General features: G+C 43.9%; 1 protein-coding gene and 1 long non-coding RNA gene across 8 annotated transcripts in view; one reads left to right on the top strand and one right to left on the bottom strand.

Moving 5' to 3' along the window:
- ELAVL4 (ELAV like RNA binding protein 4) overlaps window positions 1-3,117 on the top strand; it is a 78,980-nt gene extending 75,863 nt beyond the window's left edge. For all 7 annotated transcript variants that reach the window (XM_067001247.1, XM_067001244.1, XM_013176330.3 and 4 more), the window contains one exon: window positions 883-3,117. In XM_067001247.1, coding sequence (XP_066857348.1) covers window positions 883-1,210 — 328 coding nt within the window. In that variant the 3' untranslated portion in view covers window positions 1,211-3,117. The remainder of the gene's footprint in view (window positions 1-882) is intronic.
- Window positions 3,118-3,551: 434 nt separating this feature from the next.
- LOC106033032 (uncharacterized) overlaps window positions 3,552-23,011 on the bottom strand; it is a 160,591-nt gene continuing 141,131 nt past the window's right edge. Inside the window, exon 6 of the long non-coding RNA XR_001205155.3 lies at window positions 3,552-5,719. This is a non-coding gene — a long non-coding RNA (uncharacterized lncRNA). The remainder of the gene's footprint in view (window positions 5,720-23,011) is intronic.

Here is a 23,011-nt window from a genome sequence, read left to right on the forward strand (position 1 = left end):
CCTGGCTTCAGCTTTCTAATTCAGACATTCAAATAAACAAAACAGGCCCCAAAAGATGCTGGGGGAGAAGTTAGGGTTCTGTGTCAGATTTCTAGGAGCTTATCTCTCTACTACGTTCACTATCTGAAGAGCTTAAGATCCTGTCATGGACATGGAGTCTTGCAGCATGAAGGTATTAGTTGACATATGCTCGCTAATTATATTTATGCACTGTTTTATTTACTCTACGACTGCTGCATAAATCTTTAATATATTTGGCTGGCTTTAGGACTTTTTTATTAACTAGATTTTTTTCTCACTGTATGTCAATTAAGGACTGTTAGGAGGAGAATTAAAACCTACCACTTAGAGCTCTCTGGTAGTGTCTTCAGCTAAAAGAGGCTACTTTTGCACCTGAATCCTGCCAATGGCATTTCATACTAATCTTTAAAATAAATTTTGAAGGGTCTCTTTTTTCACAGCAAACTTTTGAAAAGTAAAGCATTAGTTTTCCATTGCTCTGAAACAACATTTTTTGTAATGGAACTACATGGCAAATTCCTATAGGTCTTTTCTTAACAAACGTGTGTATGCTGCCATAAACACAGGCCCTTTTTGAACTTAAAAGAAATGCTAAAGGACAATCTGTTAGATCTTTGTTTGCATTTAAATAGGGCTTATCCTTGAAGGGACATGCATTTATGCACGGGTTTGGTCTTCTATATGTAGTACAGCTCCCCTCCACTCAAGTAAGAGTTGGAGACCAAGGTGGCTGTGTAGTCATCTTCCAGGGGTAGGACTGAGAACCTAAATTAACACTGGCTTGATTATTTTGAAGTCTTGGTTCCATGTAGTTTGTGCCAAGAGATATATTTAGAATAGACCCCTCTTTTTACTTGGTAGGTTTTCTCCGATCACAATTGATGGTATGACGAGCCTTGTCGGAATGAATATCCCTGGTCACACTGGGACTGGATGGTGCATCTTCGTCTACAACTTGTCTCCCGACTCAGATGAGAGTGTGCTGTGGCAGCTGTTCGGTCCCTTCGGAGCGGTCAATAATGTCAAGGTGATCCGCGACTTCAACACCAACAAGTGCAAGGGATTTGGCTTTGTCACCATGACCAACTACGACGAAGCTGCCATGGCGATTGCCAGCCTTAATGGATACCGTTTAGGAGACAGAGTATTGCAAGTTTCCTTTAAAACCAATAAAACCCACAAATCCTGAATTTCATATCCTTACTTACTAAAATATATATATATAAATATATATACGAACAAAACAAAACAAAAAAAACTCTTCAAGGCTTATATTCAACCATGGACTTTATAAGCCAGTGTTGCCTAAGTATTAAAACATTGGATATCCTGTGAGGAACAGGAAAGGATTTTATAATGCTTAGAAAAAAAAAAAAACCTTTGATGCATTGAATGTTCTTTCATAGCTGTCGTTGTTGAATATAATATACATAGATAACAATGTGCAGGGATTTTTACCCGGCCAGCTAGTTTTACTACCTTCCTTGAAGGTGGGTCTTTTTAAGATGACCATTCACTCATTTGAAAAAATAAGAAAACAAAAAACAATTTTTACAAGCTAATGGGATTAAAAGCGAGAAAAAATTTTTCTTTTCTTTTCTTCTTTTCAAAACATTGATCCAATCAGATTGGTAAACCCCCCACATAAATTAAAGAGGAACAATAAAAATTGCAAAAAAGAACATAATTTTGCAACTTTTTTTATTTTTCCTTTTTTCTTTTATATCATGTGAACTAAACAGTCTTCTGTTAAGGGAATGGGGTAAAGGGGGATACCTGATGACATAACAATTTAAATAACATTAACAATGTTGCCAAAGAGGTGGTCTCTTTGCTGAAAATGGGTTTCAAGAAAAATCTATTTTTATAAAATATAAAGAATTTTTACAAGAGAATCTGGATTTGAGAAAAAATATTTTGACTGGCTAATTTAGGGGAAATTGACAACTTTGTCATGTTCATACTGCACTGGTAACTTTTTAGAGATCAAGATGTGTGTTTTAAACTGGATTAGTAGATTGTTTTTTGAAGGATGGGCTACAAACAGATGATCTTCGTATCTTTTCATAGCATGTAATAAAAAATATTAAATACAGTACGGGAGAGTGTTCTTCCCAGGCACGCAGTTACCCACAGTCAAAACCCAAAAGCAAGGAGATGAGTTGCAAGACGGTTTTTCTTTAAGTCATCAGTATGGGATATCAGCAGAACAAAAGTTTAAAAAAAAAAATTAATTTTTGATCAAAAACTTCCTTGGTTTGAGCAGTAGGTGCTACGAAATTATTTACATATCTTAGTATCATAGTTAAATGTAATGTGTTTAGAAAAAATACATTTGCTTTAAATTTGTTAAGAATTTTCAAATTCACTTTATAGCCCATGCTAATATAATTGGGCTGTGTTGGCACATTTGGAACACTGTTTATGTTGCTTGAAACACTTATTTATTTAATTGCCGATGTGATGCATATGGCCAAAATCAAATATAGCTAGTTTGGCTAGTCTACTTATTTGTTTACTTAAACTATGGGAAGAAGCATATTATTGTGTCATTTTGTTGTGTGTGTATGTGTATATATAATATAAATATATATATATATAAAGTTATTTTTTCTTTTGGTTAATTTATTATAAGTTGTAACACTTTGCTAGTTTTGTTTGTATATGTCTTAAAATGTTTTCTTATGATACTTAAGTGACAGAGGTATCAAGGTAACTTGTGTAGAAATATTGTTTGATATATTGTCATGTTTGTTGTGAATATTTTTTCTTACTGCACAGTAGAAAAGAAAACAACTGGGTCTTTATTTTAATGTAATTCAGATTGGGGAAAACAGAGCTAAGGGAACAAAATGACTGAGGGGGGTGCTCTCCCATGTCCAGTGCACTGATCATTTTAGTATGTTTGTGCTTTGTACGGTTATATATTTAAAACAAAAAAGGGTCATGCTCTTCCCTGAGTACTAGAAACAGTTACTCGCTATGCATAATCTAGTTGATAGTTAAATTTGCTATTGCTTTTCTTGTCTTGTTATATAAAATCTTTTCAATACAAGTTTAGTCTTAATGGTAATAAAACGTTATGGTTATTTATAACTTGTGCTTATTTTGTGCATTTTTTCCATGCTATACCCACTAACTGCATGTAGACTAAGTATTGTTTTTTCACACTGAAGAGGCAAACTTTTGTAGTAGACAAATAACTAAAGCAAAGGCTGCATCATAATTTTATCAGTTTTTTACTTTAACAATGTTAGATTTTAGTTTAAAGGAACACTCATTCAATGTTCAGGGAAACCTTTATACATCATCTGCTATGAATGAGCGCAGTTTGCTGGGAAAGTTTTGATGCATTTGCTAAGCATTAGTGGGGAAGGCATGTCAGAATCTTTTCTCTACGATGTGTTTTACTATCTGAATAATAATAATAATTTAAAAAATCTTTCTTAGGACCAGGCAGTTGTATACTTTAGTTATAATGAATGACTTCATGTTATAACCTTGCTAGTTTAGATCATTTCTGAGGGAAAGTATTGTAAATGTTTTTTTCATAACCTTGTTGTGTTTGAATTATTTGTACTTTAATTGTCCAGACAATAAATGAAAGTGTGTAGAATGGCTATGGACTTTCCACCTTTTTAACTGTGTTCAGCTGTCTTAGTGATCCCAGCCACACCTCAAAGGAGGGAGATGTTAGTCTGATTTCAGAAGCAAGGTCTCGGAGACAAATGTCTTAGTCAGACCAGACTAAGCATGTTCATTATTTGTGGTTTTTCTTTCTGAAGGATAGAAAGAATCTGCCATTTAAGGTACAATTTAAGACACCAAATACCAAATTGTAACTGTGAGTAAAATACCTTTATTTGAACGTGGAAGATACTGAAGGATTTCTACCATATACGGTGTTCTTACACAATGAAAATATTAACTCAGTTGATACCAACATTAAACAAAAGTAATAAGAAAATTTCAACAGTAATACAGTTTAAGTCATTTAGGTTGACTTTTCTATGAACATGCTATGAATGTCACGCGATATAAAAGTGTACATACCTGCTGTACAACAGTATATTTGACCACATTCCCAGTTTGATTCTTTTCACCATGTGTTATAACTAGAGTTGATATTTCTTTCAGTTGACTTGTTTGAATCCCATGAATACAAATATTCACTTCATGTTTATGTTCTGTAACACTCACTAATTGAGAATGTGTACCTTGTAAAACTGCAGCATTGAATCTCAACAGATTAGGAAAAATATATCAGTGGGCTGGATGGGCTGTGCAGTTCTTCAGCTCTTTCACCTATTAATAAACTTGTGTTTTTGTGAGATTAAGTTACCATGGTGGTTATAATAATTTCTGGCCACAAAATGAGTTCGTTCTTAAATTTATGGCTTGCTTTAATCGATCCTTATATCAATCTGACCCTTCCATAGTAAAATACAGAAGTCAATTGCTTGGTTTAAAGACGGCTCTGAAAAGTGTCTTCCATCCATATATACATATAAACACACACTTTAGGAAATAGTATAACATGCACCAATGAGTTTAATTAAAACTAAAAAAAAAAACCTATCTGTTTATAAAAAGGAGGGGGGAGGGGGGAGGGCTCAGGAAATAGTGCCTGTAATAAAATACCACTAGGTCTGCTACGCCATCTGTTAGCTTCATCTATTGTTTCCCCCCCTTTCCTTTCTTTTATGTCCCATACACAGTCAGAACAGGACTGAGGTGGAAGTTGCTGGACACTGCAGCTGCTCTTCAGACAGAGCCATGTCTGTACACAAGGCCCTCTTCTTGTTGACTGTGGAGGGGCCAGAACTTTGATCCAGAGAATTTCTGTCCTTCCACTTAATCCAAGCTCAGCTGCTGTTCTTCAACATCTCATTAATGTAAGGTGTCTATTTCTCCATTCCATACAGCTCCCATAAGTGAGCTTATGTGAGCTGTGTGAAAGCTCACGTGCACATATAACAAAGGCAAAAAGCTTCTACCAGTATTGAGGATCTGGTACGTAAAGTTCTGACCTGCTTAGGAGAGCACCACAACTGTGTGCCAGATAAAAGTGGTCACAGACAGTTCCTTTGCTCCCTGTACCCATCCTGCCTGAGTGTTTCTAAAAATTCTTACTGAAACACCAATTCTGCCCAGCTGGGATCAGAGCCGTATCTTGCTAGCACTCACTCAAAGTAATCAAGTTTTATATTTCTTTCATGAAAGGGTAATCACTCTTTCTGCAATTAGCGAGCCTGCTGCACAAATGGAAAATCACCTGGGGGAGGGCGGTTGAAGAGTGCTGAAGTTTCCCACTTCAGCCTGGGTGCCGCAGTGGGAGCGTGGGGGGTCTGGGGCAGGCACTGGCTGGTGGGGGGCTCATGAGGGCAGCGGGCGACTTTGGATTGTCACATTGGGAACAGCTCACACAGTGATGACGCTTTTTAACAATCACACAGAGCCAAACGCTCTGACACTGTTAGTGGTTTCCATTGGTACCACTGGAGCGTGGCTGCATGCTCCTTACCTAGCCCTGGTGTTACCTGAGTGTGGGATCAGCCTTAGGATGAGGACGGGCGAGAGGCACACATGGAAGGTGCCCCCGGAACCACCTTTGCCATCTCCTGTAGCAGGTGAGGCTGTTACACCTTGCATATCCCACTTCAGTGGCCACAGGTAGCTGAGGTAAAGCCAGGTCAGCCTGTGGGGACAGAAAAAGATTTGCTCCCTGCCCTATATACCTCACAGCTCGAGCTCACGGCACAGCAGTAATTCATTGTACGTACGGAGCAAAATGAAAGGTCAAATCCAGCATAACTTCACAAAATCTCTGACATCTCAGACTAATCCAGTATCTCTTGTCTAAAAATAACTGACTTCTGAATCCCAGAGGTGATGGAGCCAATACGGGTGAGCTTCAGTAGATCACGAAGGAGCAAAACAACAACAACTGCAGGAAAGAAACAAAAAGCAAAACCCAGAAGCACACTCCCAGCCCCGTGCTAAAAAAAATGCCGTTGTCCCAGGTGTATTGGTAGTTGTAGCAGTCAGGAGAACATGAAGGCTGTTGTGCAGGCACGTCTGAGGCCTTCACCAGAAACCAAATGCTGGGAGAATGAAAACTACTAAAAGAGTCACCAAGCTTATATCGTTTCTATACTCACAAACCCAAAAACTGCATTTAGGAAAGCCTGTTCTCTGTAAATCTACCAGGGACAAGCATTCAAAAGGGCTGTATGAAGGAAAGCAACCACAAGGACAGGTCACACAAAGTCAATTTAATTTAATTCATCCAAATTCGAAGGCAAGAAGGCAGACCGGTTCGTTCTGACTATCACATTAGCAAGTTTCTGAAATAACCTTTCAGTAGAAAAACTGGGAAGACATCGACGTGGACACACGTGTACACTATGTACAAGTAAACAGTTGCTTTTCAGACGAAGTTTGAAATTTTGTCATCCACAAGCCTGTAATGTTTGTAAACACGGAGCCAGCACACTTTAAAGGGCCTACAATATTTTGTATTCAATTTTCTTCAATTTTAAATGTTCAGGGGCTGCAAATTTATTCTTGTGCAGTAGCATAAAAAATAATACCCTGAATCTTTTACCTGCTCCGCTCCACAGAAAACCTCCATTCTCACCTCAGACCACTGGGGTCTGTAGCTGCCAGCAACCCTGCCCCAGCTGCAGCCACTCGCTCACCCACGGGCAAACACAACCCAAGGCCGGTTCTTTTCTTTTCCCCTAGGGCTAAAGCACACCAACGTGCTAAGGGCAGGGCTTGTCCGCCAGAAGCCACTGACATTGCACATTGCTTGGGGGCAGGCATGAGGGACGGTCCTGGTGTGCTTTGTCACCAAAGCACGTCTTGTCCCCAAAGGCTTCAGCCGCCAGTCCTGGAGACCCTCGTGTGACCGCGTGCCCCACACAACCACCCCACTCACCTGCCACAGCAGCTGCATAGACGGCTCCTGTCCAGCCCGGTGCTGGGTGCTCCTCCCTGCCAGCCACGCCCCTGCTCAGCACCACAGCCTCCAAGGCACTGGGCTTCCTCCTGGAGGCTGCCGACAGAGGCCCCATGGTGCAGGAAGCCCCATTTTCCGCAGGCCTGCCGAGGCAGCCTCCCGCTGCCCGATGTCTCCATCTACCCTCTCGGCTTCTTTCTCCTCTGAGACCCCAAAGCACAGGCCACCGAGCAGTCGCGGTCCCCAGGGAAAGCGTTCATAAAGACACGCGACTTGGTCAGACTGGGAGGAAGCAAAACACTGAAAAGCCCCTCAACTTTGCGAGTGACTGTAGGCAGCGCCAGCAAAGGAGCAATCATTTTCAAATAAATCCCCGCCTAGGAAAGGAACACGCCAAAGGAAAAGGGGCGTAACTCAGCAGCCGTGTCTGTGCAGGGTGTTCGTGAGCCCTGGGTGCCCGCCCCGGCAGCCTTTGTCATAGCAACATCTGGGACACTGGCACCGAGGCCCAAAATCCTCATTTTTCTTTAAGTGACTTTTAAACACACAAGATCACGAGCTCAGCAGCCCGCATCAGGGCTACCGGGTGCTGCCACCATCCATTTGCTTTAAGGAAGCACTTAGACTTTTTGTCCCTTACATTTTGCTTGGATTGCACAGGTCCCAGCAAAATGATATGCAAGAATTAGCTTTTTACGAACAATACAATTCTGATTTTAAATCAGCACATGAGACACTTAATTAATTTTGTAGGATAAGGAATCTGTTGCAAATATACAGCAGTACACCCACACATCACCATCTGCTGTGGAGAATTAAATGTACAACTCACAAATGAAATCCTGCAAAGTTGGTGCAAAAAGGTCCTTGCTTGAATTTAAACAAGGCTGTGGAAACCTGCAAACACATTGCTAAAGATCATGAAAACAATAACAAATTTGTCCATCTGCGAGTCAGTTCTAGCAGGGTTGGGTTTTTGTTTTGTTTTGATGTCGGTATAGTTGCAATAATTGTTGCAACCGACAATGCAAAGTCTATGAGGTGTACTTGAATTCTTCTCCTGGCCAGAGCCGCTCATGGAGGCACTCACAGCGGGCACCACCACTTTACACCAGGTATTCTAAGTTTAGGGGAAAAAAGAAAAAAGAAAAATCCCTTTTTTATTAATTGAATTTAGCCACAATTTTGAAAATTTGGCAAATCTCACCATTGTTGTGGATGTTTTATTATTAGAATTATTAACAAACACTGTTCTACTGAAGTGAGGGAAAATAAACATCAACAACTACTGCTGCCATGAAAAAAAAATCTAACAAACACAACTATCTGTATCCCTTTGACTTCATTGAAGCCAAGCATTCATTTTCTAATTTTCCCTCCTCCTTTTTTAACATACCAACTTAAATTGTGCTCTTAATTTTACACCTGGTAGAGCCACACGATCCCAAGTCCCGTACCCTGAACTGCTGGGCTGCGGCGAGCGCCTTGATGCAGCGTCTGGGCTGTAACACAAAGGTGAATCTCCACTCGTAGCCAAGAAAGGCGATGAATTCTCTGGACCTAGTAGGTGCTGGGGTGCTGCACGGTTAGGTACAAGAAGGCTAGAGCAGCCTGAAAGCAGCGCTCAGCAAATCGGCCCCGGCAGCCAAGACGGCCGAGTGCTCGCAGGGAGCCATGGGCTGTGAGCCCAGCACCCGCTCCCCACACTCTCAGCAGCTGTAAGCCTCAAAAAAGTCGTCTTTTGCAGCATTGTGATGATTGCTGCAATGAGCAGTGATACCCAAAATACAGAATCCCTTCCTTTTTTGTTGTTTTTTTTTTTCCTTTTTTCCTTTTTTTTCCTTTTTTTTTTTTTCCTTTTTTTTCCCCTTTAAATAGGATGTGATGCTACCAAGCCCCTCATCAGCTGCAGTCTACATGCACCCCCCTGGTGTCATGATGTTAGGTAAGAAATACAAGATTTTCCTCTTTCCTCTGCTCCAGCCCAAAATTGCTCTGGGTTGCTGTTCTTAGGAGGTTTAGCTGGGAGGTTGGTTTTGTTTTTGGGGGGGGAAGTGAGATTTCCTGAACCTTTTCTGAGACGCATGTGCTTCGTAACACGTCTTTATCCCCTCACACACCTGGGGAGGACTCTCAGTGCACACACACCGGGTGTAATTTATGCTAAGGGGCCTGTTATGTGTTTTACTCAGATAAAGTACATCAGTAATTAAGAAACGCAGCATCAGAGGTACAACGTGCATGTAAATGTGCAGAAAGGATTCTATCAACTGAACGCATACCACTGAAGAGCATTCAAAATCACAACCTAATCAGAAACCTACGCATATATATATATATTTATATCAGTATCACAAACCCTTTGACATCCTCAGCACTGCTAACACGCTGACGAGAAGCCGACGGAACACAGCTGCCTTGGGCAAACTTGCATGCATAAAAAATGAAGTGACTTGATTAATCAGTTAAAGTTGCTGAATCATGGGCTTGCAGCCATGCCTGCATAGCCTTGGCTATCGACAGGAAACAGGGATTTAGATGAATTTCCATCAGCTGGTCCCCAGACCTATATGGCCCTTATCTTTGCCAGCATTTTGATGAGAAATAGAACCTCTGTCCTGAAAAATGAGCCTTGTCACAGGGGTGGAAGTGTGTGTACGGGAAGGGAATCCAAAGGTAAGCATCAAAAGGAAGCAGATCTGAGAAGAAGAGGAGGGAAAGCTGTGAGCAAGAGAATCCTGACTCACTTGGAAGGCACCTGCAGCAAGGGCAGCCGGAGGCCCCGGGCTGAGCAGCGGCTGAAAGCAGATCCCACCCTGAGCAAACCATGACTGGTGTTCAGCAGTAGTACCAAGGAGAGGGCAGCAAGAAAAGGGGAACACGGAATGGCTGGGAGGGGAAGCAAAAGCAACCAGGCAGCCTAGCTAACAAAAAGTTGCTTTCTCAGAGTCACTTCAGCAGCAGCAGTGCAGCCACGACAAGAAAATGGGAGCACTTCTGGGCCTCCAGGGCCTGGACTGCCTTGCCACGAGTTTTCTAAAGCCAGAAAGGCTGGAAAAAAATACTTTTCCTTAACACTTAGAGAGTAATTTGTCTGAAAACAAACAAAAAAAAAAAATAGAGAGAGAGAGAGAGAAAATTTCTAGGGAAAACATTTATTTGACACTGAGTGTGGAGGCTCCCTGCATGGCATATCCTACTCACCCCAGTCCCCACCTTGCCTCAGGAGGATGGAGGCTCTGGGACAAGGGGCTTCCTTCCCATGCCAACCATGTGGGAATGGTGCTTTTTGGTATTGAGTTCAACCCCCCCCCCCTCCGCCAGCCGAAGATGTAATCCCTGGGTCGGCTCTTTAGGTGACCTGAAATACCGCTGCTCCTCCGACGGGCACTGACCCAGCCTCTTTGCACCAGGACAGCAAGGGACATTTGGTTAGAGAAACCACAAATCGTCAGCTGGACCCCGGTGGGAGCTGAGAGCCAGCTCTTTCTCCACCACCCTTCTCCCCCTGCCCACGGCACCTGGCAGGCCGAGGACGAGGAGGGAAGGAGAGGCCCTGGGGACCGGGTCAGGCAGGAGAGGGCACCCGAAGGAGGCTGTGCCTCTGGTGCCTGCTTGCCCTGCAGGCCAGGGCAGAGAGACCCGTGACGACACAGCTGCCAAGTCCTCCCTGCCAGGCAGCTGGTCGAAGACTTTGCTTCTTCAGAGCATGAGTGAAGTGTCCTTGAATCAGTGCGTGGAATAAAGGGAAATGAAGGGCAAGCAGCCTTTGTGCCAGGCCTCTTAGGTTTCCTCCACACTGACTGGGCTGCACTTGTGAATGATCACATTAACATATATTAGAGGAGTTCGTGTGCCTGTAATGAAAGAGAATGTCAGACTGCAATATCTTATCTATGAAAATGGCCAGAGTAATAATATTTGTCAGCTAAATTAAAAAGAAGAGAAGATGCTGAACAGGTTGCTCTCCGCCTAAGACCAGTACCTCTTTGGTACATACGTCTGTACTTCACTCTGAACTAACTGTGTGTATTTTCCAATATTAAAAGATAAAATATAGTTCTACACCAAGTTATAAACTAAGTTTGTGCATTGGAACAGATTTTTACAGCTAACTTAAAACCTCTTGAGAAGAGGAGGTTTGTAATGGAAATGCTGACAAACTCTTAACTATAGCGCTGGGATCTCCTTTGCTGTTATGGCCAGGTAAACCAACAAGGTAATTCAATGTCGTGCTCCAGCTCTGAGACACTGACGTACTCCTCCTGGTCCCAGCTGCTGGGGGGAAGTTAAATATAAACTTAATGAAAGTGCAGCGACAGCCTGCAGCGCAGGGTGGCTGTCCCCGAGCCAGGGAGAGGGAATCTGCCCCCGGGAGGTGGCTCAGCGGCGGGGAGGGACCGGCTGGGTCGGGGCGAGCAGTGCCTGGAGCCTTCAGAAGTGCTCCTCTCAAGCCAAAGGGACAGGTGATAAAGCTGGCGGAGAGCTGCAAGGTGCCAGCCCACAGGTACCAGGGAACAGAAACGCAAGGGACTTGCAGCTGGGGGGGGGTGCTGAGAGCATCAGCGATGCTGACGGGGCTGTGGGGCAGGGAACAGGGGACAACGGTGGTGGCAGCAGAAGTGCAGCGCCTGCTGTGCTTTAACACCCAGGAAAGACAGCTGCTCCTTTTTGTGATGTATGAAATTACCGAGACGACGAGGAGGAGCACACATTGCCTCTCCCTACACATGAAATCCTGAGCAAACTTCCTGAGGTTGGTGGGCTGGTAGCACTGCCTATTGTCAAGACCATCTGACATTTCCAATTACAAGCCCCTACTTTCAGCTGCTTATAACTGTCATATTTTGACCAGTAACTTGTCATTTTCCATCCTGGGCATCTGCCTCAGGCTGAATTTTTTTGGAAAGCTTCAGCCAAAACAATATAACTATTCCCAAGGGCAAGGCCAGGGAACAATGCACTGTTTTGTAATGGTAAAAGAGAAAAAGAACTGACATCCGCTTCTTTAAGATGCACCACGTCTCCTCACGCTTTGGATAGGGGAGCAGAAATTTAGTCAACTTGTGACCTTTGTATTAAGGATGAGCCTTTCGTTACTGCTGTGGAAGTCCAAGCAAGTGTGGCCAAGTGAGAGCATTTGAAAAACAAAAAAAAAAAATCAACCTGACTTCTTCAGTAAAGACTTTCTGCCATGGGAACTCTAAAAACTGTGCAGATGCTGTCCTGCTGTGCTCATCTTGCCCTTCAGCTCATCCAGAACGGGGGAGCCCCTTCCAGCCCCAATGTGAGCTGCTCATCCCCTTGCAGCACTGCCTGCAGCCCAGGCTCACGCACCTGCCACCGTGGGTTATCAGGGATACATTAACTGATGGGCTGTGCAAAGAGAGGGGGACCAAGCAATAATGCAGGGGTGGGAAGCCTGGTGCTGAACAGAGAAGGGGACTGAGCCTTGGGAAATGAACCTAAATGGTGGGGATTGGCATCAGCCAGGCAAAGACGGAAATCTGGAACAAGGATGAGATGCAGAGAAGGCAGAGTGATTTGCACCCATCATCCCTGCTGGCTTTCCAGGACCGGGAATGGGCTCCTGCATCCTGAGTGTCACCGTCAGGAGGCTGCCAGAAGATCAGTGCGATCCTGCCCTGCTCAGCAGGCAGCAGCAGCTTCTCCAGCCCCCATCACCGTGTGGCTCTTCTGGGTTCACATCCCAGCAGCAGGAGCTGCAGCTGGGAGTGCTCCACGTCCTGGAAATCAGATGCCAAAAAGAACAGCACACATTTAGCACCGCCATGCAAAACGTCTGGGTTAAGCAACCTTCCCAGGCTTACAGCGCAGGCTTTGGGCGGCAGCCAGTTCTGCAGGGCACCAGTCAGCCGTCTGAACCAGGACCCTTCCCATGCCTGCTGCATCCTCACAGCCCCCTCAACTTCCCCGACACATGAAGCTGCAACCTGCAGTAAGAACCTGTGACACTAAAACTGCAACGGGATCTGCGTGCACCAGTGGTGCAAGCAGCTTCTGTTCAGGGAGTTCCTGAATTTTGCATATGGGAAATTCCGGTCTTTTAATATGTCCTTTGAATATGGAAATCTGGGCGAGGGAAAATGGAGGGTGTTCTTCTTCTCCAAAGTTGTTGTTAGATGATGCACCCTGCCTTTACAAAAAGCTGATGTTTACTACCACAATACATTTATTTTGAAACTCAGTTCTTCTGCTGTAAGAAATTACTCAGACCATTAATTTTGGAAGCCAACGCCGAGAGATCACGAATGTTAAGAATTCTAATTATGTTGGGTCTGGGAAATTTAATGAATAAAAGAGACTTTTCATAAGCATCTCAAGCCATAATATTTTAATGCTATTGGCATTAATTAAAATATCTGGAATTTTTAAAGGAACCCCCTCCCTTTCCCTTTAAATTTTTTACTTCTACCACCAGACCAGAAGCGTCGTTTTCCTAAAGCCATGAAAAATAATGTTCTTTGTGGCTGATCATCTCATTTATAATCATGTCATGGCAGGAACAACCTTTTGCTGAAATTTTGTTTATGCTTCAAAAATTTCCTCCTAATAACTTCTTCCCCATCCCCCTTCCCAAGCACCAGCAGGCCTGGATTTGTCTCCTGCACAGGGACAGGGAGATAAAAGTCCAGATGATTTGGCACCGTACAAGGGACTGAGCTCTCATTGTCTGAGGAATGGTGCTATCCATCTCAGAAGGTAGCGATTCCCTCCTTTACAGCTATGGGGAAAAAGGGACTAACCTTTGAATTCACACTTCATCATCACCCTCTGACATTTGTGGCTTTCTGCAGGATGGGGTGGCCGCTGCCATCCGGGCAGCACACTGCCTTTCTTCCCAGCACCAAGGGCAAAGGGGACACGCAGTCTCCCGTGGGCTTCTCTCCCGGGCAGGGGGTCCCGATGGGTTCGCTGCCTCCTCGTAAAAGCAGTGGCTTTTCTAGGGGCCGTGGGTGCTGTGTGGGACGGGCAGGTCGTGGCAGCCTCACCCTCTGCTACGTGACCAGTCGCAGCAATGCTGAATGCAAAGGCTGGCGAGAGCTCGGTCGTGGCTTTGTGAGGTGGACTTACTCCCTGCCTTGAGAGCTCAGAAACATAAAAGGCTCTTTTTGTCTCTGATCTGAAGCTGGCAGGTTTTTATTTGGATCTTTTTTTTAAGCATCTATATAAATTGCTAGTTATTAATAGCGGGACCTCACCTTATTTGATGCTATTCTCACTTCTTGGAGTGTCTAATTAAAGGAGGGACACAGGCACCGCCGTGTGCTGCTCAGCCTTTGCTTGACTGATAAAAATGGAGCTTTCCAGCATCTGGAAGTGCCGTGGGCTGCCTCTGGTGTAACCGGAGCTGCTGCCATCGCCTGGTCAGGGCAAGGTCAGATGCAATGAAACATCAGGTGCGGCGAAGAAGCTGCTGTGCCTTCCAAGGCACTTAAACAGGTATTTTCTCTTGCAAAGGCCCAAACTGTAGCTGCCTGGAAAGCGAAAACAGTATTTTGCAGTGGATCAGGGGAAGCAGAGTTTCCACTAGAGCAGCAAATAACAAAAAGAGGAGGTTGCCTTTTATTTCCACTGAATTGGGCACAGTCTCCTCCGTCTCCGAGATGCTGGCACAAAACAAAGCTGCTCCTGTTGGGAGGCTACACGCCGGTGCATTGCAGAAAGAGTCAGGTCACTGCTTCCTGGCAGTCTTTCCTCCTCCACGGCAAATATGCCGATTCAGCAGGCTTCCCAGCTTGCCTGTGCTTCTTTCTGTGCTGGGCACAGCCAGGTGTCACGCAGGTGAGGCTGCACACGGACATACAGGAGGCCCAGAGGGCTTTTATCTATTTTCTCCATGCAGCTGAGAGAGCACTCAAAGGCGCCTGCTGATTTTGTATGTTCGGTGCCGTGGAGAAGAAAATCGATGTGGGAACTACAGATGGCTTCGGTGTTGCAGGGTAATCCAGGCTGCCTTCCGGTGGAAACAGAGCTGATTTTCCCTTAATGGCTTAACTTCACTGACCATTATATTTTGTTTCATTATTCAAAGGCAAACATCGAACAAGCATTCCCTCAACATGCCCGGTTCTTTCCGGTGGAAGGAGGTGAGAACCATTTGTGCATCCTTTCAGACCTTGTTTTAGTGACTTCGCATATTTTCAGGAAGCTTTTCTTCCAAAATGTATCTGATATTGAGCTCTCTTTAGCAGGCCTTTTTTTTTTTTTTTTTTTTTTTTTTTTTCCCATGCCTTGGGATCCAGTATCATTTCCTTGTTTATTCTGCACTCCAGTGCTATCAGCCATCCTCAAGTGTTTGTCTCATCGCCTTCAAGACTGCACCCCTACCCAGGAAAACAGCGAGGGACAAACTTTCTGCTCTCTGCAAGCTTTTCTCCCAATAAGCCAGAAAATAATGTTTATCTGGCTCCTATTCTTAGCCAGCGATGGACTCCCCACTGAGACCCCCTGCCCTGTCAACTGCTGACTAATCGTGCCTGCAGCAGAAGTAATCCAAACTAGGGAGCTATTCGGCAGCAGCAGAAGGAGCCATTAAAACAGATTATGCTCTCTGCTGCCTTTCAGTACTCACATGAGAGTATCGGCATGCTGAGGCACTGCCCTGGGGCACACGCGCCCAGCAAAGCCACCCTGCAGTGTCCCCTCGGCAGCTCCGCAAGGCTCGCGCCTGCAGTAAATGGCAAAATCCAGGCCAGCGAGGTCTGCGTGCGCCCAGGGACCAGGGCTACGAGGTGATGCTCACGGGCATAGTTCTGGACGCTGCTGGGATTTTTATTTTTTTAGCTTTCTTATCCTTGGCACGCAGGCAGCAAAGCAGCTCTGTATTTGATTTGAATGAGTCCTCCTCTGAGACTTCAAGGGGAGCAAACCCTTGGATTCAGTAGAGAAAAATAAAATAAAATAAAAAATAAACACACCATATTGATGTCCTGGAGGTAATTCAGCCTTGAAACTCAGTAGCTGTCAGGCACCAGGAAAGGTCCAGGCCTGGGGCGAGGGGTGGAAGGGGGATGTTGGTCACTGGAACAAGCTGCTGGTGTATGCAGCCCGTCCCTTTAGAGCAGCTCAGTTCCAGGCCTCCATGTCTGTCCTGGGCACGAGGCCAGCCCTGTGGGTTTGGGTACCCCTTTGAAGACTCTATCTCAGGTTCAGCTTCATCCAGGTTTGGTTTTCTGGAGGTACCACGCCTCTGTCTCTCCACCAGATGCATCAGGTGTGGATGCTGTGGTGAGGTCTGCTTCTCCAGCTTGTCTTGCTCAGATCCAGACTCCCGAGGGCGCACCTCTCTCTCCAAGGGAAGCTGCCTGGGCTCCTCCATTTGGTGCCTCAGCATGCCCAAGTGTGACTCCAGGCATGATTTTTCTTGGGCACATGATGCCAGTCTGACTGCAAGGTTCATACCCCTCTCTCCAGCCAGTGTCACAAAATAAGTATGCAGTCCCCCTCACATTTATGAGCTCAAAGCAGCCACCTCTAGCTGAGCTATGGCCACTGCTAATAATGCATGGCTGCTCGGCAGTGTCTCAGAAAGGGACAGTAGCTGACACAAGCTGGAGGACAAAGGACACCAATAAAGCAGTTACCTTGGTTGCAAAGTGAATGAGCCACCCCTGCTCTGGAAAGCCCCACGCACGGTCAGTGGCACGTGGCTGCACCTTGCAAGTCTTCCTCCCTCCACCCTGTTTAACTGTGTGACATGAAAGCTCCGGCCCGAGTCAGTAGGACAGGCATATGCAGAATGTAGCTATTTACCTTGCAGGTTTTTAAACCTACAGAATTCAAACAGGTTATGTAAAGCAGCAAAATCTACACAATTTAAATTGGCCTGACTTCTGAAAGCTGCAGGTTCCAGGGCCTGAAAGAAAGCCTGCAGCTAGACTGAGTATCCGAGGGAGGTCCTTTCGGCACACAAAGATCAAGCACGAACTGAAATTCAAACATACCTTTACACCTAGTTTTTATCTAATTTCAGTTTCACGCAAAACAGTGTTGCCCTAGAAATGAAATCCCCTCATACGTCTGCCACGGCTCTACAATGGCCATTTAGTGGCACGGTAAAGCAAAGTGCCAGGTACGTGACAGCTCTCTTTGTGTCACTCACAACATGCCTTCCAATTCTAGAGAGCTGCTGGCATGTTCTCCAACAGGGTTTCTTTGCTTTCCTGAAGCAGTTACATGGCTTAAGAGTTTGGTCATCTTTTCTGCTAATAGGAACTTTGTAGAGGAACGAGACACAAGTAGAAAGCGCTGCACGCTAAAATCCAGCCAGCTCAGGACACCAGAAATAGGATCTACGCAGCTCTGCAAAATGAATTTTTATGATTTTCCCAGCTTAACATGGTAGCATTAATATTTCATTACTAGATTTCACTATGATTTTGGTCCTGTTACTGTCTCAACCAATTTATTGCTTGAGAAGGTTATTTTTAATCTTCAGCAGTAACTGAGAATATACCCTCAGAAAACCTTTCCCAATGTGGAATTTCTTTGCTGTTTCGTTACAATTGAGGTGATGCTGTATCCCACAGCTCTTTACAAGAACAAAATATATACGGCATTTTTAAGTGGGCAGGGAGGGAGGCCTAGCTCTCAGTTTCTAGCTCAAAAGTTTGTGTTATCCACTTGTCTTAATTTTTAATTATAGAATTTCAGACACTAAGAATGGGGAATATGAGCTAAAAAGACATGGTTTCAAACAAAGAGGCTGACTTTAGCTCTGAGCTCTCCGTCCGGCTGGCCTCTAGGGTACTGCAGAACTGGTGCACCAGCAATATGCCTTTGAAAAACAAAGGTGTGTGTCTGGGCTCTACCTCCAAGAAAGCTGAGGGTACAAAGGCACAGGCAGCTTTAGGCCAGATTTGTTCTTCTCTACGTTTGTGATTTAGGCCCTGTGTCTCAGAGCCAGTCCTGGCAGCCAGAGAATGAGAAAAGGTCAGTGACTGCACAGGTTATTGTCCTGAATGTTTTGGGGATAGATAAGATGGGAGAGGGGTGCAGGGAATTCTCCACCAACCGCTGACATGAAGCATAACTGATCCTTCACTGTCCAGGAAAACCAGGTGGTTCCCAAAGGGACAGTGAGAGGCACGGGGCAGTCAGCAGGCCCCATGAAATCAGGTCCCATGAAATCAGAGAGTTTGCCTGTTTGTCCCCTTGGATATAAAGCCAAAATGTTCCCCTGCATACTGGCAGGTCTCCATAGAGCATCCTCCTTCACGGTCTGCGCAGTCTTCCATGGATTCACCCTGGAGCAATACAGTTGTGCACAGTCCTTTGTGCCTGCCAGAATGACACACCTAAACCCATGCAGGTACCCATCTCTGAAATGCATCCTCACCAGCTCAACCACAGGAAAAACGCAGTGTTGGTACAGCGGCTGTAGGTGTGCAGCCTGACAGAGCATCATCATCTGTAGACGCTTTTTTGTGACCCAGACTCAGTGTGACTTGGTGCAACAATTCCATCCTTGTCTCTCTGAACACCACTTCGTCCTCCTCCTCTTCCAATCTCTCCATGAGCCTGAAGGACGACTCTGCTTCTCCTCCTTTATCAGCTTATCTAGAAAATATCTGTTCTTCCCCTCTGTCATGTCACCACAGCTACAGTCAAAACAGCACCCTAACCCAAAGACAGCCTGAAAGGATAACTGTGTTACACAGCTACAAATAAGCTCAAGTTTCAGTGCCATGTATTTAACGATAGTGACATATGTCAACAGCACTCTGTCAGATCTCAGTACACATAAGGTACCTGCATTTTGAGGGTTTTTACTGTTCAAGCACTTCTAAAAAACCCTTCTGCGGCAATCATAGCTCTTCTAATTTGGGGACTTAAAACTGATTCAAAGCAGAAACCCAGAACACGAATATTTCACTCTGATATTTCACACTTCTCAAAAATCTCCCAGCCTGCTGGTGAGTGGCCCCAAACAGAATAGAGCCAAATGAGTGCATCAGTGTTCATAAAAGGCTGTTTTGGGGAGAAACCAGGAGGTGGGCTCGTATTTATCCCTTTAACGGACTCCAGAAATGACACTATTCCAAATCAAATGGTCTAACTTTGACACTTACAGCACCAAACAACTTGTAAAAGCCTTCTTAGATTCTAAATATTGGGTATATTCTTCACAGGGAAGATGAGCAACAGAGTCAGACTTTCCAGTGAAAATGTTTTCTCCTGTAATCTTTCCTGAGCTGAGAAATGTAACGAGTGCAAGGAAATTACAAGCTGCTATAAAAATTACAGAGACTAAAACTACCATTTTATCCTGCATTAGAACAATTTTAACATTGTTAGAGGAATACATCTTAGCAATTTTAAAATTATTTGAGTCATGACAGAAAGACTCACAACTGCAATATTTATCTTTCAGATTCATCTTAGGGTGTTCCTGAAGACTTGTGAGATGTCACATTATATAGCATTTTGTGGGGACTGGAGAAAGTCACTTTGACAAGTAAAGCATGTAAATTGGAGCCATTGATTATGGAGGATTTAATTTTATCTATTCTGTATTCATGGTACGATAAATAAAAAAGACTTCAGTGGTCACTGTAGGACTGCAGCAACTTTACAGAAATGCAATTTATAGTTGCATATTTTTTAACTGTGAGCTTTGGCATACATTTGATTAAATTCTGCTTTCCAGAGCACTTAATGAGAATTCTAATTCTCTGGAGATTTCTACAGGCATGACAGGTAAAGAGGAGTCTATCAAGTCATAGCTGTGATTGTTAGTGCAAGGAGCTAGCACCTTTGAAGAGAAATAAAATTCATAAGCATACATGCATATCTTTTAATATTGCCAAGACGGATATTGGCGGAGCAATAAATTCTACAAAGATTTATTACCCACTCTATTTACCAACATACACAAATCCGAGTGATTCTTGTGAGGTACAACATCTTTCAGGAATGTGCTTGAACCGAGTGGCTCGAGCAAACCATATTTGTTTTGGGTTCTGTCAAAGAATTCAGGGTTGAGTCAGTCTCTAACATTCAACAAGTCATCCCAGACTTCAAATTCAGTAAGGAGTTTAATATTTTACACCCACTTTTCAGATGGGGGATGCCCAGAGGCATACAGGTGAGAGATCTGCCATTGAAAATAACTGGGCTACCAGCAAAACTGGGAGAAGAGTGCAGAGCTTTGAAGCTGTACCCCAAAGCTCAGCCATCAGGTCCCAGTATTACTCTTCATGTGAGTATACTTTTCCCGCTGCCATTACCGTTAGTCCAGGAACTAAACTGGAATCAGAACCCCCCCAAAAAATATAAACACGCACAATGAACCTTAGTATTTATTATTTCAGTTCTCACTATTCGAAGTTGTGGTTTTTTAATAGTGGCCAATGCTCAGTATCTAATTCTTACACTGGAATTAAAAACAAAACAAACGCAAACACGCACACAAAAGAGAAATAAAAATAAAAAGAAGAAAAAGAAAAGGAAAAAAAAAACATGAAAAGAACAGATTAAATATAGCTTGTGCTTATGCTGATTTCCAGAAATAGGTTAATAAACACTGCCTGGATGAAAGGAGCCTCAAGCGTTAAAGAAAGAAATCAGAAGGTCTCACTTAAGTGATTTTTTGGCAGGAATCAAATTAACGAATATAATATGGATTGCTGACAAGGTGCTTGATCATTCTCTGCTGTAAGGATTTTTTATGTATATATTATATTTATTTATAGATATATATGCATGAGTTTGTGTATGAGCTGATTCCATTAACACTTCATTTGATAATGATAAATGGCATTTTTATTTAAAAGGAAAATATTAAGAAGTCCTGATTTGCAAGAGAAAGTTAGACTATATGCCATTATTGTGACATGCTGCATTTTCGTCTCCTTTAAAAAACACAAGCCGTCAGTGTAGGACTTTGCTAGTAGAAAAGTACACAAACATTTTATTTAGTCCATAGGCAATTTTCCTCTAATTCAATCTGAAAATGACACAAAGTTGTTGGGATTTTTTTTGTGTGTGTATGTGGGTTTTTTTCTTTTTCTTTTTTTGTAGAAAAGTGGAGGACAAAATGAAAAGAGAGACACAAAAGAGACTTAATGAGATCATGGAACTCTTTCTTAAGCAGTACAGCATCTTAATTTCTGGTAAATTCAAGCAACCTCCATCTGGGGGTTGATTCTGTCAGTCTGTATCTATGTCTGCCTGCCTTTATCCATCTCTCTAGGCATTCATCGCTGTGGCTTGGGAGCACCACTGAAGGAAACAGGAGCGCTGCATGCAGCGTAGCTGCAGAATCCAGCCCCTGTTTGACAATGATCAGGTCTGACATTGACAAGCACTTATACCCCATTCTCCGGCTTTTTTTGTTTGGCCTTGGATACACGTGTTGTCTGGCAAAAGTTAAAAATAAAACATTTAGGGCTACGCTGTGGTCAGTTCTCATGTGCCTCCGCAGTGCGAGGGGGAGGGAGGGGAGGGTGGAGGCAGCCAGGGCTCAGCCTTCTGCACCACTCGCAGCAAGGTCAGCCAGAGCTGCTGCGAGAGCAGTTGGTGCCACCCACAGCACGGGGCTCCCCAAGAAAGATGTTTCCCTCTCAGAAGTAAATCACCTGAAAGGTCTAACGGATGCTAAGGCATTGCCCCCACTGATTCAGGCAGCAGATTTAGCTGGCCACACCCCGACGCAACCAGCCCCTGAGCCTCAGGGCTCTCTGAAAATTTTCCATCAAAACTTTCATGGGAAGTATCTGATTTCCTTGAAAATGTCAGCATGTTTTTATTTCATTCTGCTAGACAAATTGAATAAGGGAAATGGAAGAAATATGAGCAGAAACACAGAAAACATAATGGCTGGGGGAAGGGAAGGCATTCAATTTGTCAATGAGAAGCCAATATTTTCAGCTAAACATTTTGGATTAAAATAACGACTAGTCAACCGAACACCTGGGGAAACCCACTTCTTATTTATGAGCAGCTCCATTTCAGCTCATTATGGAGTACAGTTGATTGCTTCCCTTTGCTTCTCAGTGCTAAGGGAATAGGTAAAACATTCCCCCCCCCCCCCCAGATCCCAAATTTGCTAGGGCTGGAGGATCTCCTTGCCACCCCAGTCTGCTTGCTAAAGCTGCAGAAGTGTCATAATCCTGCTCTCGATCAGAGGTTTGTATGGGGTTAAAAAATGAAATGGTTTTGTATTAATGTGGAATCAGAATGAACGGGAACAGCCCACTGAGCCACGAAGCCCAGTCTGCAGCTACCGCATGCAGACATGCTGCTGAATCCCTCGGACAAACCCATTTCCACCACTGAATTAGTCAGAGGGGTTCTCGCCACTGCTCCTGTTGAAGGCTCTTCCAGAAACTCATATCTTTCATTAGTAACCCTTCTAAAATACAGGGTAAATTACTAACGAGCAGTTTGCACTTATTTGTTTATGTAACAATATTGTCAAAGCTTAAAATGTTCCTCTTCACTCCTGTGATGTTTATGGATGTTTCTTTGAGGCCTTCAGGACGCTAAGGCACAATCCATGAACAAATCAAACTATTCACCTTTCTAGGATGAATTTCTTTCAAACACAGGTGGTCACAGTTAGTCACCATATTCCTGCAGAAGTCTTACCAAAGCTTTCTTCAGGTCATTAATTCTTCCCTATCTCAACTAGAAATCCTTCTTTTGAAATAGTGCCAAAATATATGCCCAATTCTCCTGTATTGTTCCAACTGACAAGCCTTACCTTATATTAGAAATTGTCATTAGTCCCAAGCTACGTGACCTTGCTACTTGAACCATTGAATGTAATCCCATTTATATTTCCCCAGTCCTTTAGGATATTCTATTTTTCTGTATGCTCTGAGCCTCCTTGCTATTGACAATCCCTCCCAACTTCAGCCATCAGCACATTTCTCTAGCAGGTTTTTATTCTTTTTGTGCCTAGTTGATTAATGAAAATATTAACGGATATAGGTCCCCAGACTGTGCCTTCAGAAACTCCATTTTTATCTCCCTCTAACTTGGTATTTCTTCTTTCAG

The sequence above is a fragment of the Anser cygnoides genome, chromosome 8 (genome assembly GCF_040182565.1).
Source record: "Anser cygnoides isolate HZ-2024a breed goose chromosome 8, Taihu_goose_T2T_genome, whole genome shotgun sequence".
NCBI classification, from domain to species: domain Eukaryota; kingdom Metazoa; phylum Chordata; class Aves; order Anseriformes; family Anatidae; genus Anser; species Anser cygnoides.